At 48.7% G+C, this 18,677-nt stretch overlaps 1 protein-coding gene across 1 annotated transcript in view; it reads left to right on the top strand.

Moving 5' to 3' along the window:
* Positions 1 to 18,677, top strand: part of SMARCC1 (SWI/SNF related BAF chromatin remodeling complex subunit C1) — a 97,869-nt gene that overhangs the window by 67,907 nt on the left and 11,285 nt on the right. Inside the window, exons 24-26 of the mRNA XM_035130395.3 lie at positions 632 to 786; positions 2,805 to 2,939; positions 10,317 to 10,575. Coding sequence (XP_034986286.3) covers positions 632 to 786; positions 2,805 to 2,939; positions 10,317 to 10,575 — 549 coding nt within the window. The remainder of the gene's footprint in view (positions 1 to 631; positions 787 to 2,804; positions 2,940 to 10,316; positions 10,576 to 18,677) is intronic.

Here is an 18,677-nt window from a genome sequence, read left to right as displayed (position 1 = left end):
GGGTGGGCCAGTATATCCAGTGAGCTGGTTCTGGCTGCTGTTAGGAAGCTGTATCACTGCAGCAGTCCCTTGACTTTAAACTTGAAAGCCAATACAGTGGGCGCTCAGGTTGCGAACGCGATCCATGCGGGAGGCACGTTCGCAACCCCCAGCGCTGCGCATGCGCGGTTGCGATTCGGCACTTATGTGCAAAGCGCGATTTAGCATTTATGCGCATGCGCGAGCACTGAAACCCGGAAGTAACCCGTTCAGGTACTTCCGGGTTCACGCAGTGCACAACCCGAAAAGGCGCAACCCGAAGCATCTGTAACCCGAGGTATGACTTTATTTCTCTTTCTCAAATGGAAGGGGACATTCTGAATGGGTGCACTGAGCACTGCACGTCTTTCTTGGGGCGGGCCAAGCCAGAGTGAATCACAAGGTGTTTATTTTCTCGGCTGTTCTAAGGAGGGCACCCAAGATGACAGCTGATCCCAACAAGTGGTGTATTCCCGAGAGTGAAGCTGAAAGTACTTCATGGTCTTATTTTATGCTAGAAGTTTGAGCGCTGCACAAATAATCAGGAGCGAGATGGTGGCATCAGCTGTGCTAAAGGGATGTGCAAGACTAACTAGGGAGTGTTTTCGTTTAGATGAGAAGGAAGCAGACGAGAACAAGGAGAACCTTGATGTGTGCAAAGACAAGGAGGGCGACGCTGGGAAGAAGAGAGTGGAGCACGAAATCTCCGAAGGGAACGTGGCAACGGCTGCAGCTGCTGCCCTCGCCTCGGCTGCCACCAAAGCCAAGGTTTGTCGGGCACAGATTTCCACTGCATCTGGTTTCCGGTGCTGTTCAGGGAACGCTTTTAAAATGACCCCATTGTTTGCAAAGGCACCAAAAGAGCTTGTTTCTGCTTCTCATGCCTTTTTAAAATGCTCCTTCTGTGCTCCTCGGCTTCAGCTGTATGAATGTTATCATTAAATGAAATTTGTTTCCCTGTGAATGGGTTTAAGGCTGCCATTGTGGGCTTACTAAAAGGCACAGTGAGAGAGCCTATCCAGAAAGTTTGTCAGCTTCTTTTTCAGCTTTTGATGGGCTATTTCTTTTGGTGGTGAGAAGATTCAAGAACTCAGCCAGGCACTCCTTTCCTCATAAGCCCATTACTGATTCCTTGGGAGGTTAACACATTTGAAAACAGAACTTAGAAAGTGTGGCTGAAGGAAGCCCTTGTGTGGAACGTACAGAACCGGAGGAGGAATTTCCTCATTTTTCTGGCCTTCGGCACTTGGTGCAAAATAGATGTTTTTCTCCTGCTCTGTTCTCAGTTTTCCGGTTTCCAGGCTAGCGCACAGAGACCCTCTTTAGCAAGGCTCTCTCCATAATTCCCGCTGCCCTCTTCTTTGGTTCTGCTTCTTTAAAAAGAAGGGTTGTGCCTTATTTGCCTATCACTTCCATCTTGAACAGTGATCTCTCCACAGAATGGTAGTATGACGCGTCTCTTGTTAAAGAATGAAACTGAAACGAATGGAGAAATCAATGGCAAAATAGCATGTTCAAGAAATTTGGGGCCGTCATACGTCTTAGTGGAGGGGTCCTTCCCATTCAAGCATAGATCCTCCCAAAGCCTGACTTGTACCACCTCTGCGTGTTTGAGACTTGCAGCCTGAACAGAGGTTCTTGTATAGCATACGTTGCCGCAAGTGTCCATTACAAACTGATGGGTGTCATTAAGGCAAGCAACATAAATCCAAATAAGGATGGATATTCTGCAAACGGGGTGGGTGTGGCTCATCTGCCTTAGCTAAGCCAAGCCTCATTTTCCTTTAGGTGTAGGTAGAGAAAAGGTGTCTGGCTAATTTGGGAAGGGCCTGTAGCTCAGTGGTAGAAGATCTGATTTGCATGCAGAATGTCCAAGGTTCGTTCCTTGGTGTTTTTAAGTGAGTTGCTGCCAATCGTGGGGCAACCGTGTTCTGCTTTCTCTTTTGGAGGCAGGATGGCCTCTGCATGCCACTTGCTTGGAGTCCCAAGTGGAGAGGCTGTTGGTGTGCCTAGGTCCTCCTAGTCAGCTTCTTACAGGTACCGGCCATTATGAGAGCAGGATGCTAAACTAGATTGACCATTGGCCTGATCCAGTAGGCTCTTAGTAGATGAACCAATCACCCTCCTGGTTTGCATGGAAAATCTGGGAATTGTGACCTGTTATCCAGCCATGCTCTGTATCTTGGGTATGACTCAGCCCTGTGTATCAAAATGCACTCCTAGTAGTGCCAGATCAGCTTGACAGCCATCCCAGAGTTCCCAATAATCATAACTTCAGTGTTACAGCCCACCTCGAACAGTCTTTCAAGATGTGTTATAGAAACATTGGAGTAAATGAAGTTACTACATTAGTGGAAATGTTAACATACTACTTTGTTATAGGTTGTTGTAACAAGCTCCTACATAAAGTAGTACAGTTTCCATTTCAGTAGTCTACGGGTTAGTATTCCATGCGAGCAGCAGAGGAGGATATATGAGAGGCTACTTTGGCCCTCTGATAAATCTTGGGATTCAACAGATTCCCAAGCAAATACTGTAGATAGCATAAAAATAAGCTACCATTGAACCTTCAAACCTCACATACTGCCTCACGCAGTCTCAGCACCAGCTAGTTCACATTTTCAAAGGACTTTGATGTCGTATCTTTGATAAGACCCCTTAAATCTGAGAGGAAAATGAACTGTTACCAGGTTAGAAGTCAGAAAATGAAAAATTGGGGGGGGGGGCTTTGCTATTGTTTCTCCTGCATGTAGGTAAGGTGTGTTCATTTGTGTTTTTCCTTCCAGCATCTAGCTGCTGTTGAGGAAAGGAAGATCAAGTCCTTGGTCGCCCTCCTGGTAGAAACACAGATGAAGAAACTGGAGATCAAGCTCCGTCATTTTGAGGAGCTGGAAACAATCATGGACAGAGAGAAAGAGGCGGTAAGACTGGTTGGGGAAGGGGGCATGCTTATTTTTTTATATGGTGCCCCCTGAAAGCTCAGCGGCATTGGTACTTGGGGGCTGTGTCAGTTTAAGCTTTTCATCAGCATTTAAATGCTGCATCTCTCCTGTGCATTGATGACGCCTCCTTGCTTTTGGATAACACACATCCCTGCAGGTCTATTCTTCATATGGTTTTGAAAGTTTCATTGCATATGCGTTTATGGAGTGATTACTTATCTCAATTCTGCAACTCTTGGACACTGTGGACTTAGTTTTTCCCTGTCCTTTGCTCATGATGCAAGAAAAAATGGAGAACGGTTTGGGACACTGAGTATCTGAGGATAGTTCCTTCAAAATGGAATGTGCTGATTTGGTTCCTAGACAGCCTTCTCCTTGGTCAGGCTGCTGCTTAAACAGGTTCTGAACATCCAGAATTCAATTGCTTTGCCTCTTGTCACTTTCCCTTGGATCACTTGGGAACAGTAGCGCTCTCTCTCTCTCTCTCTCTCTCTCTCTCTCTCTCTCTCTCTCTCTGTGTGTGTGTGTGTGTGTGTGTGTGTGTGTGTGTGTTGGGATATATCATTAGCAGTTCCTTCCCCCACCCCTCACAGGACCCTCAAATGACAGCCTAATTAGATTCCCTTTAGGATCGGACCTTGTTGAGACTGCAAAAGGGTGTAACTCGGGGCAACTGCAAGGCTGATGCTAATGGATGGAATCCTTGGCCTGCATGGGCTCTTCTTACATCCAACAGCAGTATTGGACAGCATCTCTGCATTGCAATTAAAGTTAGAGAGGAAGCCTATAGCTAGTTAAATTGAAACATCATGCAATAAAGCACCATCCACCTAGCAGCCTAGCTCAGGCTTCAAAATCCAGGTCAGTTGCAGTGTTTTGATTTGCTTCAAGGAGAAGCCAGAGAATGGACTGCTCTTGCCCTCTGTATGGGCAGAGCAGACCCACAGAGCAGGGGTTTGGGCCAGATGACCCTTGGGTTACCTTCCAACTCTGCAATTCTGTGACATTCTCTTCAGCTCGGTTCCTATGACAGCATTTGCGAACCTGGTGCCCTTTAGATGTTGGACTATTGCTCCCCTCAACCCCAGATGACTGTGCTGGGTAACCTCTGTCCATTCTGTGTAGGGCTTGTTCTCTTTCTCATCACACAACCCCCCCCTACACTTGCATCTTGTTTTCTTCCTGATCAAGGGGTCTGGAGGCCAAGTGAATTGGGGCCTTGGATTTGATGCAAGAGAAGGAATAGGCAAGGAGGAGCTTGTGTCCTCTTAGGGTCACCCCCCTCCGTGTTGAGAGGACGTTGGCATTAATAGGTCAGCCAGATAATTCTGCTTGACTCCTGCGGGGGCCTGCCTGGATGATGACAGCTTGCACCCCTGGTTTGGCACTGAATGGGGAGGTTAAGAAGGAGAGCCCAGCATCCTGTTATCACAGTGACTAACCAGGTGCCTGTGGGACACCTGCAAGCGGGATTGGAGCATGGTAATCATTCTGGACCAAAAACCAGCAGCTGTCTCCCCCACCTGAGCTTCTCCCGCTTGTCACCTTGTCCTGGGATGGGAAAATTAGCAATGGGTGCGGCAGCTGTCTGTCAGAGAGCAGGGAGAATTATTTTTCACGATTGGAATGCTTAAAGGATATGTGTGTTGTCCAGATTCTGACACATAATAACTTCTAGGTTCTTCTGCCCTCATCCTTCAGCTTTTTACCTCCTTTAGGGCCACTGTGGTCTAAACCACAGAGCCTAGGGCTTGCTGATCAGAAGGTCGGCGGTTCGAATCCCCACAACGGGATGAGCTCCTGTTGCTCGGTCCCAGCTCCTGCCAACCTAGCAGTTCGAAAGTACGTCAAAGTGCAAGTAGATAAATAGGTACGTCAAAGTGCAAGTAGATAAATAGGTACTGCTCCAGCAGAAAGGTAAACGGCATTTCCGTGTGCTGCTCTGGTTTGCCAGAAGCGGCTTAGTCATGCTGGCCACATGACCCAGAAGCTGTACGCCGGCTCCCTCGGCCAGTAAAGCGAGATGAGCGCCGTAACCCCAGAGTCGTCCGTGACTGGACCTAATGGTCAGGGGTCCCTTTACTTTTACCTAGGACCACACTCAACTACCTAGTGGGTGTGGCTGTTGTGGCTTTTAACAGTTTAGAATAGCCAGCATGAGGGGGGCCCAAGCCAGGTTAGGATGGTGGACTGGGGAAGGGAGTCCCCCTGCTGCTGTGGTGCTGATCGGAATTTCCCACATTCCCCCTGCTGCTGTGGTGCTGATCGGAATTTGTCTATACTGACTGGCAGTGGCTCTCCCAGATTCCTGGAAGTACATCAACCTTACCTGGAGATGTGGGGGTTTGGTTCTGTTTCCTTCTGCATGCAAAAACAGGTGCTCTGCCACTGCATTTTCCTGCTGGCATTTATCACCTGACGTACCAGATTGCCAAGACAGGCTGCATCTTTCTGGCTCAGCCCCATGTCAGGAGGTGTGTTGTATCTTCCACTCCCCAACACCAAAAAATTAAAATCTGTATCTTCAGCTCTTCTGCTGAGCATCTCTGCCTTGCTCCTCCCCACCAGCTCACAGACCCCGCTGCTGATTGGCAGATAAGGCAAGAGCTGTTGCTAAGGGGGAGATTCTCCCTGGGTTTCCATATCTTTAAGGAAAATCCTCTGTTGCATCAGCCATTCTCACTCCATCTTCAAGCATTTGATATTCTGTCTCTGTCTCTTTCCAAGCAGACTTTCTCATTTGTAAATTTCCCTCCAAAGAGCTCCCAGCAATTTAAAAAAATGCAGCTTTTAGTCTTTTTTTTTTGCTGTGGGTCTGTTGCCCAAAACCTCTCATAGCACAATAAAGGCTGTTTCCTCCTCGTTTCGAAGTGGGGAGCAGAGGAGGGGAGTCAACAGGTTTGTGCATGATATGATCTAATTTGTAAACCAAAGCCATTTTAGGGCTGTCAGCCCAAATTGTATTCTGAGTCAAGAGCACTTGTTAATCCAGAAATTGTGACAGAGTGTATTACGATGTAGAGTTGACAGTGACATGTGGGGGGGTGGGGGGGGTTCTTTCCTGATTCCTAGAGCAGCATTTTCACTTGTGTGCCTGGTGCCAAGATAAAACATTTCCACTTGCAAGATCCCATTTTAAACAATGACGTTACAACTTGGGTAAAGCCACCCAGCGAATATGAACCAAGACCGAATTCCAGTGCACACTGTGCAGCAGAATCCCACTGGCTGTTATTCAAGAGGCTGCACCACAGGTTGAACCTGCCCTGCCTCCCTCCCACCATTTGGAGATGCACTGTGTGTGAGCAGAATTCAGGACCTCGTGCAGAATTTTACAACCTCAGACCCTGCTTTATTTCCTATTTCCATTAAGTTTCAGAAAACCCTGGGTGGTATCTGCCTTCCCACATAACTCTCTCTTTTTCTGGACCCCTGCCTCCTTCCTTTCATTGGTCATACCTTCCCAAAATAATAATGCTCAATACCGTATATACTGGCGTATTAGACGGCTTTTGAACCCAGGAATTTTTTTTCAAAAGTTGGGGGCCCGTCTTATACGCTGGGTCCAAGAATCTGCGGTCACCGCATACGGTGGGGGGAGCTCAAAAACGGCCGCATCCCCACTGTATGCAGTGACCATATGAACGCAAAGAAGCGCGCTCGGGAGGGGGCTGCTCCCCGCCAGGGAGAATGGCTCCCTCATGGCTTTGTCACCTGGATCAGCGCAGAGATACAGTTTTGTGTATTTCATTGGTGTCAAGCTGCTGCCTCTTCTCTTTTTGTCAGCGCAAAGCAAAGGGATCTCTCCGTCTCTCTCTCTCTCTCTCTCTCCGCTCTCTCTTTCACTGCTGCTCAGCGTCTTTCGCTGGCTGTGTGAGCCTCCGATGTCTCTGCCCCTCTATCGCTATCCTCTCTATGGTTTCTTTCCCCCCTTTTGCTTGATTTCTCTGCCTCCCTCTCCCTCTCCCTCTCCCTGGCTTCTATTCCCCTTTTGCTCACTGAGCCAGCCTCGTTGTCTCTCTCTCCGCTCTCTCTTTCACTGCTGCTCAGCGTCTTTCGCTGGCTGTGTGAGCCTCCGATGTCTCTGCCCCTCTATCGCTATCCTCTCTATGGTTTCTTTCCCCCCTTTTGCTCAATTTCTCTGCTTCTCTATCTCTCCTCTCTCTGGCTTCTTTCCCCCTCTCAATAACTAAGCAAGCAAACAAACAAACAAACCACCATTTCCCCGGCTGCAGACTTGAGTGCTGGAGAAGACAGCCTCCCCTCCCCTCCCCGCCAAAAAAGGGCTGGAGTACATCCCAAATTCTATATTTTAACTTGAAAAGTAAGGGGTCGTCTTATACGCCCAGTCGCCTTATACGCCAGCATATACGGTATTTTTTTGGGGGAAAAACAGCAGTTGTATAATCCAAACAGATGCAGGCATTTGTGCTTTCCGTTTGGCATTTGCTTGCGAATATCTAGTTGCCACATCAGGGTATCCTTGGCTTGGCATATGTAGCATTTGTGGCTTCTGCTGCAGCAGAGGATGCCCTGCCTTTAGTTAGGCAGCCTGATTCTTGTCATATGAAGCCTGCTTCAAGGCAACCTTTCCCAATTACAGATCCTGAAAGCCTTGCTCACTGCCAGCCCTCCCTGGCCCAATTGGATTGCTCCCTTTGATTACGGTCACTACTGTGAGCAGAATCTCTGCTCCTGCCCAGCTTTTGCCATCATCCACGGTGTGCCATGCATAGCTTGATCTCGGTGTGATTTTTCTCTCGTCGTTTTCAAATCTACATGACCTCGAAAACTGGAAACCAAAGGCTAGTGTGCTGAGATGTCTCCAGTATGAATTTGCAGTTGAAATTTCAATATGAGGAGGGTCCTGTCTTGGTGCTATCTTCCCAAGAAGGTCAACAAGTCAGTTCTTGACTAAACACCTGGTGGCAGGCAACCTCCAGACTGCGGGCCTATGTGGACCCCCCCCAGGCCTCCCCTTTTGACCCATGGGGCTGTCAATGGCCAAGCAAGCCCTACCTATAGGTGGCCCCAGCTGCCTATCAAACCTGACTTGTGGAGATGTGGGCAAGTTTCCTGCCTCTGACTGAGAGGCGTTCAGGGCTTTGGGGCTGAAAGGCTGCTCTGCCTCTGCTATGTCTTTATTTTATGTGCTGTTTTCTGTGTCACCTCTCAGGTTGTGCTAATGAAACAACCCCTGTGTTGCAGACTTGAGTCAAAATACCACAAAAAGAGGCAATACATCGACCGATTCCAACGGGCGAAATATATATCTATTTTTATCTTTATACACTATAACGACATGCGAGACAGTGATCCAAGGTAATCATACTGTTTCGGATTGGTTTTCTTCAGTTTTTTAACTTAGTGTTTGTATACAATCTGCGGAACAGGGGTCATACACGCATGTCGTTATAGTGTATAAAGATAAAAATAGATATATATTTCGCCTGTTGGAATCGGTCGACGTGTTGCCTCTTTTTGTGGTACCTCTCAGGTTGTAGCAAACCAACTTCTTCTTAGCCTTCTTCCGCCGGCTAGCCACCAGTCACTTCATCTGTGCTTTTCCTTTCCAAGCCTCTCCTATTGTCTCTTCCATTCAACTCCTGCGGCATAAAATTTATTTTCGTATCTCCTGCATTTTTATCCCACCTTTCCTTCCAAGGAGCTCCAGGTGACAGACATGGTTCCCCGCCCCCTCATTTAATCCCCATAACAACCCCTAAAGTGAGGGGCAGTGACTGGCCCGAGCTTCATGGCCGAGTGGGGATTTGAAACCCTGACACACTACTCCCAACACTGAGAGCCGGTGTGGTGTAGTGGTTAAGAGTGGTAGACTCATAATCTGGTGAACCGGGTTCGTATCTCTGCTCCTCCACATGCAGCTGCTGGGTGACCTTGGGCTAGTCACACTTCTCTGAAGTCTCTCAGCCCCACTCACCTCACAGAGTGTTGGTTGTGGGGGAGGAAGGGAAAGGAGAATGTTAGCTGCTTTGAGACTCCTTCGGGTAGTGATAAAGCGGGATATCAAATCCAAACTCTTCTTCTTACCAGCTATGAAACACTGGCTTGCTAAAATTCTCTCTTTTGAAATTCTGTTCAAGAGCTTGACTCATATGTTTCATACAGCACCTTGAATATGCTGCCCACTAAACACATGCATGCATCTGTGACAATTGCAGTTTCTTCCTCCCCCTCCCCCTCCCCCTGCCCGCCACAGTGTTTGCACATGGCAAAACTGCTTGGAGAACGTAGCTTTCATCTGTACTCGTAGAGGTATTGTACCCTTTTGGTGTCCTCCCCCCCCCTTATGAACCCACATGGCTGCCTTTGCTTTTTGTATGACCCTTAAAGAGCTGCTGCTTGTGGCTAGCTAGCTATTTGCCCCACTAGGGTAGAATGAGGTGGCCAATTTTGGCAGTGCTGTAGCGCCAAAGAGCTGCGGTTGGAAGGAGAGGCGTGTATGTGTTTCCATCGCAGAGAGCTGCCACAACAATGCTGCTTTATTAAGCCTTCCTCTCTGAGCACTTTCAGCTGTGAAATTGCCCCCCAGCTATTGAATCGTTTTTTTCTACCCACACACCATTATTATCACTGGTGAATTGTTGGAAATGTGTCTTGTTTATCCAAGGATAAAGGAAGCCATATTAGCAAAAAATAAAATGCATCATAGTTGTTGCTTGCTGCAGAGGCCCCCCACCCACCCCAAGTACGTACTGGAAGGCAGCTGTGAGCACTCTCCCAGAAGGATGGTGCCCTGCATGGTTGAGATCGGTTTTAAGCACATGGTGCAGTGAGAACATGGGAGTGCAGGGGAAATGCATCAGGCAAGTTTGGCAGTGCTGTTTACAGCGTAAAATGAGATGGATCGCTAAGTTGCTTAGTGTGGTGATGACTAAACCAAGGTTGCAGGTTCAATCCCCATAAGGGATAGCTGCATATTCCTGCATTTCGGGGTATTGGACTAGATTATCCTCAGGATCCCTTCGAACTCTAAAATTCTATCTGATAAAGCTTTTGCGACACACAAAAAAGAAAAAAAAAAGAAAATTGAAGTTCTAATGGCACAATTTACAGAATATACCCCCTCAGGGAGAGGTGATGGCTTTAAAAGGGCATTCAATTGGGGGGGGGGGTGGCGCTCAAGATCTAGTTGAGCCTCAGTGGTGTCATTTTCCATGATGGTTTAGTTCAGGAGGTGGTGGCCTGGAAAGGTTTGTGTGCCACTGCTTTAACCAAATATCAAGGAATGCTGTACTGTACAGACTTGTATGTGGAAGGAAAAGCACAAGGGGTTTTTCATAGCTTGGCTTTCAGTCAATACACAGCTGTGAATCTCTCCCTTTCCCCCATCAGCTGGAGCAGCAGAGGCAACAGCTGCTGACGGAGCGCCAGAACTTCCACATGGAGCAGCTCAAGTACGCGGAGCTCCGTGCCCGCCAGCAAATGGAGCAGCAGCACAGCCAGAATGTCCAGCAGTCCCACCAGCATTCCAGCGGCCCTGGCATGAACCCTCTCGGGACACCCAGCCACCCGGGCTTGTTGTCTCACCAGCAGCCTCCTCCGTATCCCATGATGCACCACCAGGTGCCCCCTCCTCATCCACCGCAGCCAGGTAAGGGCTGGGAAACACACACACACACCCCTTGTGCTTTTGGTGGAGGCTTGGGAATGGGTCTGAGACCGGACTGTGAAGATGTCCTAGGTTCAGCTGGTAAGTATGCTTATTACGACTGCAGCGTTTCATGTTCTGCAGACTCCTTCCCCCGCCCCCAGAAATTCATAGCTTTATGGCAAAAAGGGGGCACAAAGAAATAGCTGAGAGGAAGCAATGTGCCTGCGCACTTGAGACACATCCATGCGTAGAAGTGTAGGGGTTTGCTTTTAGTTTGAAAGCTAGGTATTCTCAAGAAACCAAGTAATGGGCCCAGAATACATTGTTTGCTCTGCAAGGGGCACACATCACTCAGAGCCCTAGGTTTTGGAGCGTTGGGAAATATCAGGCCACTTTATGATATACAGGTCCTGCAATTCTGAATCTTAAGTACCTCTTGTGCCATTTCCCCACACTTTGTTATCGGAAAAGGGTTATTCCAATCTGGATAGCTGTGAGAGAGAGCACCTTTCCTCATAGCTGGCTTTGCACTACCGTTCTGTGTGATTTCATCATGGCCGCCTTTCATCTCCTCAGTTTATATCTTCCATTTCCAGGCCTTTTGTAAGAGCCCCACTTGATCACGCTTCTCCACACCTGTCAATCCATCAGCACTCTGGAGGCCGAAGAATGAAAGAGGGCAAGCCTCCCATCAGATTACAGTGCCCTTTTGGGGGGGGCAGTGCCATTCTAAACAGGGGCTGCTTGTTCTGTCTGCTTAGCTGCCCCACACTAGACATGGCGCGATACACATGTGCTAGCACCAGTGCCCCACGACGCCCTGTTCAAAGTACTCAAGGGAGGCTTCTTAAAATCCAAGCCCTATCTTAAAATACTGAACCCAAGGGATCACCTCAAGAGATGTCTGTTGAACCTTTTCCCATAACCTCTCAGGAGAGGATTAAACAGCACACAACCTCCTGAAAGTAACTTAAAACGAGCAACTCTAATGTGCCAATTGTTTGTGCTCCAACAACTGCTCTGAGAAGCCAAAAGCATCTAAAGGAGTGTAGTTCATGCTGCCTTCGGTTTCTGGAGCGCAGTCTCTCTCTCTCTCTCTCTCCTCAGCACTACTGTTGCCTTGATAAAATACTTAGTGGATCAGTGTTATTGATAGTTAGCATGTTCATCTAAATCAGGGTTTCCCAAACTTTGGTCTCCAGGACTACAAGTTCTGTCATCCCTAGTTAGCAAGACCCATGGTCAGGGATGATGGGAATTGTAGTTCAAAAACAGCTGGAGATCTAAGTTCGGGAAACCCTGATCTAAATTATTGTTTGCTGGTGGGGGAGGGGGGTTGGACTAGACCCTTGGGGTCCCTTCCATCTCTACAATTATGTGTAATGGATGCCTGGGCTTCTTTGCCCTGAAAGGAGGCATGCTCTTTTGGGAAGAAGTTGCAAACCTCAAGATCCTAAAGCAGTTTGTTCTCCGGGAAGTAATACGAACAGATCCATAAGTAGGGAAGGCAGGAGTAGATTTTTACAGTAGTTTGAAATATGGGATCAGGAGAAGGGTGGTCACTTGGGTGCTGTGCAGTGAAGTAGTTAAAATAGGAAGAGGAAGCAGCAAAGAACACCATGGCAAGGCTGTTCCGATGGGGCAACAACAGATGGGGAGGTGCAAGCAGAAGAGGTAACTTGTGTGGTACACAATTCTTTCTGGGTAAACTGTTATATGTTGTTAGAAATCCAGACCTGTCTGTTCTCATCAGTGGTGCTGTGCTTGTAGGCCTGCCAGAAAACATGAGCAATTGAGCTGGATGGATTTATTTTGCTCAACCTCTTTTGCTCCAGTACCCCAGAAGTCTGTGCCTCTTATCAAATGCGAGTCCTCTAGCAAAACTAATTAAAACCTGAAATGAAGGCATGGTTGGGAAAATGACCTGTTAACAACCTCCTTCCCCTGAATGACTGGCACAGACATTGTGGTAGTCTGTGGTTGTCCAAATGAGTGGCAGGGATGAGCATCTTCCTCACAGCAATGTCAGAGGAATGAGCAACAAAGGTTGCCCCATTGTGTGGGGGCTTCAGCGCTCTTTGCTGTATAAGAGGGATGCAGGTAACTTCCCTCCATTGGGCAAGCCTGCAATGTAGGTTTGTGAGAGGAGACAAAATCCCTACTTCATTTCTTCACCCAGTCAGCTGTGACCTCTAGTTTAACCTGGAGCCCCCTAGTTTAGAGTACAACTCGCGTCATCCTTGACCCTTCCCCATGCAGGCTGGAGCTGATGGGAATTGTAGTCCAAAATAACCGAAGGACAAAAAATTGGGGCAGGTGATTTTATTCTCCCCCCCTCCCCCCGGGTACAAAATGCTTGCACAATGGATGAGAGTTCAGAGAAAGCACAAGTGTTCTCCTCAACTGCACAAACCATCACAATCTTCCCCATGAAGAGAAGAAAATCATGTTGCAAGGACCTTATTAGACCTGGGATGGATAACCTATTTTATTATACTATAGTATGTTTTTTTATCATATTCTGCTTTTATTATTTTATGTTATGCTCAAGGGCCACATTCGCTCTTGGCCACTCCTCTGTGGACTGTCTATCAGTAGAGGGTTTGGTCAGAAAACCACCCCCACACGGTCACATTCAGGCTCTTTCTGGTTGCACACACTCTGCCCATCCCAGCACTGTGTCTCATTTATTTATTATTATGTTTACTGCCACTGCCAAAATCAGCAAGCCCTTGGGAGATCAGAAGTGTGTGTGTCAGATCAGACCTCTGAACAGGCAGTTAAGTCACCCTGTGTTTGACATTATTTGAAGCTGTCAAAGGCAGGCAGCACCACAGACCTTTGCTTTCTGTAAACTTGTCTGGGCTTCCCCCCTCCTTTTAATTATCTGGTTCCACCTCTTTCCCCCCCCCCCCAGCCCAGTTGTACAACTCCTGCATGTGACTGCATATATGTTACCAGCCAGCACAGATTTCTGCCCTAGCCTCAAACATTTTACACCATGATATCTGAGTAGAATCTTACCACCTCTGCTGCCCATGCTCTAGAGCAGGCATAGGCAACCTTGGCTCTCCAGATGTTTTGGAACTACAACTCCCATGATCCCTAGCTATCAGGGCCAGTGGTCAGGGATCATGGGAGTTGTAGTTCCAAAACATCTGGAGAGCCAAGGTTGCCTATGCCTGCTGTAGAGCATGGGTAGGCAAACTAAGGCCCAGGGGCCAGATGCGGCCCAATCTCCTGAATCCAGCCCGCGGACGGTCCGGGGATCAGCGTGTTTTTACATGAGTAGAATGTGTCCTTTTATTTAAAATGCACCTCTGGGTTATTTGTGGAGCATAGGAATTCTTTTTTCTTCTTTCCCCCCCAAAATATAGTCTGGCCCCCCCACAAGGTCTGAGGGACAGTGGACTGGCCCTCTGCTGAAAAAGTTTTCTGCCCCTGTTCTAGAGGCACTGTGACTAGCCAGTGTTGGAAACCAAATGCCCAAGGCTAGGCAGGTGCCCTGCTCCAGCAGGGATGCTGTGGGACTCATACTTTTGTTTATTTTTAGGCCCTGCTGCCCACGCTTCACCCAAGGATCCCAGGGTGGGTTACATAAATATACAGGGGGGAAACACAGAATCTAAAACCAGCCACTATTATCTCCACATACTCAATGCAAGACGGCTGCAGCATCTCAACCCACCCTTCCAAAACCCCGACCAGCAGCAAAAGCCACACAATGTTGCTGCAGGACACATAGCAGAGAGGGGGAGCATCAAGTGCTAAGGGGCTGCTATTGAAAAACACCAAGTGTCTCTTGGGGGACTGCTACTCAGTGTCCAAATGCGCTTGTAACACATGGTTTATTGTGACACAGCAAGTTTTGAATCCGTCTGCTAAACCGTGGTTCTCTGCATGACACATGGTAGGCCTCCAGTACAACCATGGATTAAGGAGACCACCCTGAGCACCCATGAATTGTACTGGAGTCCTCTCACACTCCTCCTGGAAGAAGCACTACGGGAAGCCACAGGAGGGGAGAGCGGATCTTTTGCTCGGGTCCTGCTTGCAGGTTTCCCAGAGGCATCTGGTTGGCCACTGTGAGAACAGGATGCTAGACTAGGTGGGCCATTGACCTGGGCCAGCAGGTGGTTCTTATGTCAGTACAGGCAATGACCATTTTATGTGCATGACTGCATGCGCGTGCATTGCCGTGAACCCGGAAGTGACTAGGAAAAGGGCGAAAACTGTGCAAAAACGACACCTAGCAATCCCATGAGCCTTTGCAGGTGCAATGCCAGGAGCCCTTGCACTGGCAATCAAGGCCTGTGGAGAGTTTGAGTGAGGAGGTTTGGAGGGTCTTTGCAGGCCTTTTCAATGGTGTTCCCAATACACACAATTTCACTTAAAACAAATGGTGCCTCAGAACGCAACCCTCGCGTAAAATGGTTGTTGCCTGTGTCCGGTGTGCTCTGTTCCTTCCGCACTCTTGAGCAGCTGGTCCTCAGACTCCCACCTTGCGCTCCTGCTGTGTCTCCGCCTGCAGTTCCCTTGACCTCCAGCTCACCAGGTGTGTGCTCCGTGCCCCACTTAGTCTGTGCAGGGTGAGCTTGTGTGTCACCTGTTCATCTGCAAAGGGAAAGCTACAGCTTGCTCTTGCTTGCCTGCCTGCCTGCCTGCCTGTTGGATTTCTGCAAGAGTGATCCTGGCAGCATGGAGGGATAGACAGGCTTGGGAAGCCTCTGCAACCATCCCCAAACAGATTTCTCTGTGAAAGGAAGAGAATGAGGAGGCCCGAAGGCAGCAAGCACACACAGAGGCCACCAACCCGCTTGACCTCCTTCCTTGGCTCTGTGACAGTGGCCTGGGAAAGGTTGAGCGCCTCTTACCCCCACCCCTGGCAACCATTCCCTGGCAGGCTTGGCTTTGCCTCCTGGTGACATGCAAAAAAGCAGAACCGCTAATCCGGCAGAGCATGAAGGGAAGCGTGGGGCTCGATTGTTGCTGGAGTGACAGGCAGGTCTAGAGAAAAGATCAGGGGACTGAAGGGGCCCATAAAATGCTTACTAGCCAAGAAGAAAGGGGGGGGTGGATGGCTATGGTTTACAGTCCAGAGCATTTTGTTTAAATTGTTTCTACGTCGTCTTTCATCTCACCGGATGAAGAACAGGCAATTGGGGGGGGGGGTGTCCTTCTTATGAATCAGAAATTGAGAGGTAGCAAAAGCCGTAAGGCCAGGTGGAGGCAACACACCTGCTTGCAGAACCTTAACCTAGCCCTGAAAAGCAGCACCCACAAATTAAGACCTCCAGGGCTGGCTGAGCTGCTTCTCCCGTGTGCCCTTGTGACTTTTCTTACGGTTCATGTAATCCCTTTCAAATCCAGGCCTCGTTATTCTGTTGGGTAGCTGCTGGTTTAAAGCTTGTTCCCTGGAGAGAGAGACTAGGCTACGTGCCACTGGACTTAAATTGAACCATCCTTTGCAAAGAGTCTTGGGATGCTCCACTCTGAATATTCAGTGCCACAACTCTGGGTGGTTTCCATGAGCTCGGCCCTAGCAGTCGCTACATAGCCCCGCTGGATTTGAAACTTGGCTAGGCGAAAAGACTGCCTTTGCTGGAACCCGGCAGTAAAGGGAGCCAGGCAGGGGTTGTTGCCTCCTGTGGATGCCAGGGAATGATTTAACTACATGGAACTGTGCAGACCTTTTATGCCTGCAGAAAACAGTTGAGTGAGTTTCATTGCTTGGTGCCTCCTGACAGAGATATTTTATTTAGGAGCCATAAATATTTGAAGGTAGCCAGTTCAGTCCTGGCATGCCACTTAGTTTGCTTTATGTCTGGGCAGTGTTGGCCTTGGAAAAACTACGTTGCCCACTGCTTGATGTGTTCGAAAGAAGCTCCCTGGCCACTTGCTTGGTGTCCAAATTGGTCTTAACCCAGAAAATAACCCTCTGTGCATTAGGCTGGTGTTTTTTTTGGGGGGGGGGGGCTGCCGTCTCCCCGACCGGCGTAGAGTGAATTATCACGCTGGAGAGAAGTGATGAAAATGTTCACGGCAGGCGGAGTGGGGAGCTGGAGAATTGATGCTAAATTAGCTACCATGCTTAATTATTCAGTGCCTGGGCTTTGCAATTCTTTGGGTCTCCTGGGGAAGACATGCGGCAGGAAGGGCAGATTCCAGCGCTTGCCTAGTGGTATTAAGACTCGCAGTCCAGCTTTATGGAACCCATTCATAATTTTTCGGGTGTGCATAAGCACGCTTAATGGCACTGCGCTGCCCCACAGAAGGGACTCTGGTTTGGTTTCCATGCTCTCCCTGCTAGACACATGCCTACACTGTAGAGAGCTGCTCTTGCATCCAGCTGGTTTAATAACATATGTATTTATTACATTTATATCCCACCTTCTAAGGAGCTCAAGGCGATGTGCATACTTCTTCTCCCGCATTTTATCCTCACAAGAGCCCTGTGATGTGTGTTAGGCCGAGAGACGGCGACTGGCCCAAAGTCGCACCCAGTGAGCTTCTTGGCTGAGTGGGCAGAGATTCAAACCCTGGCGCTCTAACCATTAAACCACACTGGCGCTCTATTTTTCTTAAGTGGCAGTCAGGCAACACGGCCGCTACTTCCTTCTCAACCTTAGAATATCATCCATTTGGGGGGTGGGACGGGGTTGTTGGCAGCTGTTTTGCTTTCTTGAGAAGCAGCTGGGTGGGTGGGTGGGTGTCCCAGAGTGAAAGCTGTGAGCCAGTTCCCCCATTGCTCCCACTTGCCTCAGCCATCAACCTGCAAATGCATCTGTATAAGTGACGATCCCTTAGCCTTCCTCCCCACCCAAAAGAAAACGTAATGTGGGGTTGGGGGCTTAACCATAGAAGGGGGAGTTGTCAAGGCCAGCAAAAGAACATGATGTGGCATATTTTGATCTCCCAGGAAAAGCCCTTAGAGCTCTGGCTTAATATAAATCCATCCTAACAAGCTTTTTTTTTTAATTAAAAAAAAATAAGCTGAAAAGGCGGTACAGAAATGTTTGGAATAAATGAATTTCATCCCATGTCTTTCCTTAGCCAGGACTACTTAGAGAGCCTGATGGGGAGACCCTCCACTTAACAGAATGTGATCGGTGGCCGTTAACAGAGGAGGAGCAGTCGATAAATGTGTCAGGACAGCCCCCGGGGGCCTGTCCAGGCTCAAGCTTCCCTGCACAGCCCAAAGCACACGCCTGTGTCATGCAACATATGTGAGCCTGATGCCACACTTTGACGGCCGGAGGAGGAGGAGGAGACCGAAACGTGGAAGGGTTTTTCAGTAGACTGCGTCTCACAGTAATGAATCTACCTTCCCTCCTGAAACATCTGCCTCCCCCCCTCCCCCTTTAAGCTTTTCCCATTCCTTATGTAGGTCACACTTCACTCCCCCCCCCCGCCATTGCCTCTGAGTTTCAAGCCGTATTTTCCCTCTTCCTCCCAAAGAGCTGCATTTTGTGTGGTGTGCATTCTCCCCCCCCCACACACACACTTTTCCTGCTGACCAGAATGCCCAAAATGCTTAATCCACTTTTGAATCAGGCTCCCCCACCCTACCCCCCTGGATGGTCTGGGCTACATTATTTGTCAGGCTGAAAGCTGCCGCAATCAGACAGTCGCCCGCGAGCATCTCTTCCCTTAACAGATCACCGCATCTCTGCTGCAAGAATAATGTTAGTGGGAAGGTGGGAAGCCATTTTCTTGGGAAATACAATGCAGGCTTAGAAACGGGCAGGCAGAAAGCGGGTGCAGTTGCCAGTGGAAGCGCAGAGGGCTTTCCCCTCCTCAGCTGATCTTGGGGCAGGGCAGGGCACCCCCAAGTGTTATACTAACATGCCTCCCTCCTAAATTTTTCCTGGGAGAGGAGAGGGCAGAACAATACCTTTTAAATGGCTCATTCAGACCCTTCACAGAACTAGTGATCCTTACAACATTCTTGTAAGGTAGGGCCATGATTATTATCCCCATTCTTCGGGGTGAGGCCAAGAAGCTTAATTCCCACCCTCACCGCTGAAGCATTCACTTTGAAAATGCCTCACAAGACTGAATGCTAATACATTCACCAGGAAAGCGGAGCCCAAACTGTTGCA

Source organism: Zootoca vivipara, chromosome 11 (genome assembly GCF_965207765.1).
Source record: "Zootoca vivipara chromosome 11, rZooViv2.hap1.1, whole genome shotgun sequence".
NCBI classification, from domain to species: Eukaryota; Metazoa; Chordata; class Lepidosauria; order Squamata; family Lacertidae; genus Zootoca; species Zootoca vivipara.
This window is presented reverse-complemented; position numbering and strand designations above follow the sequence as displayed.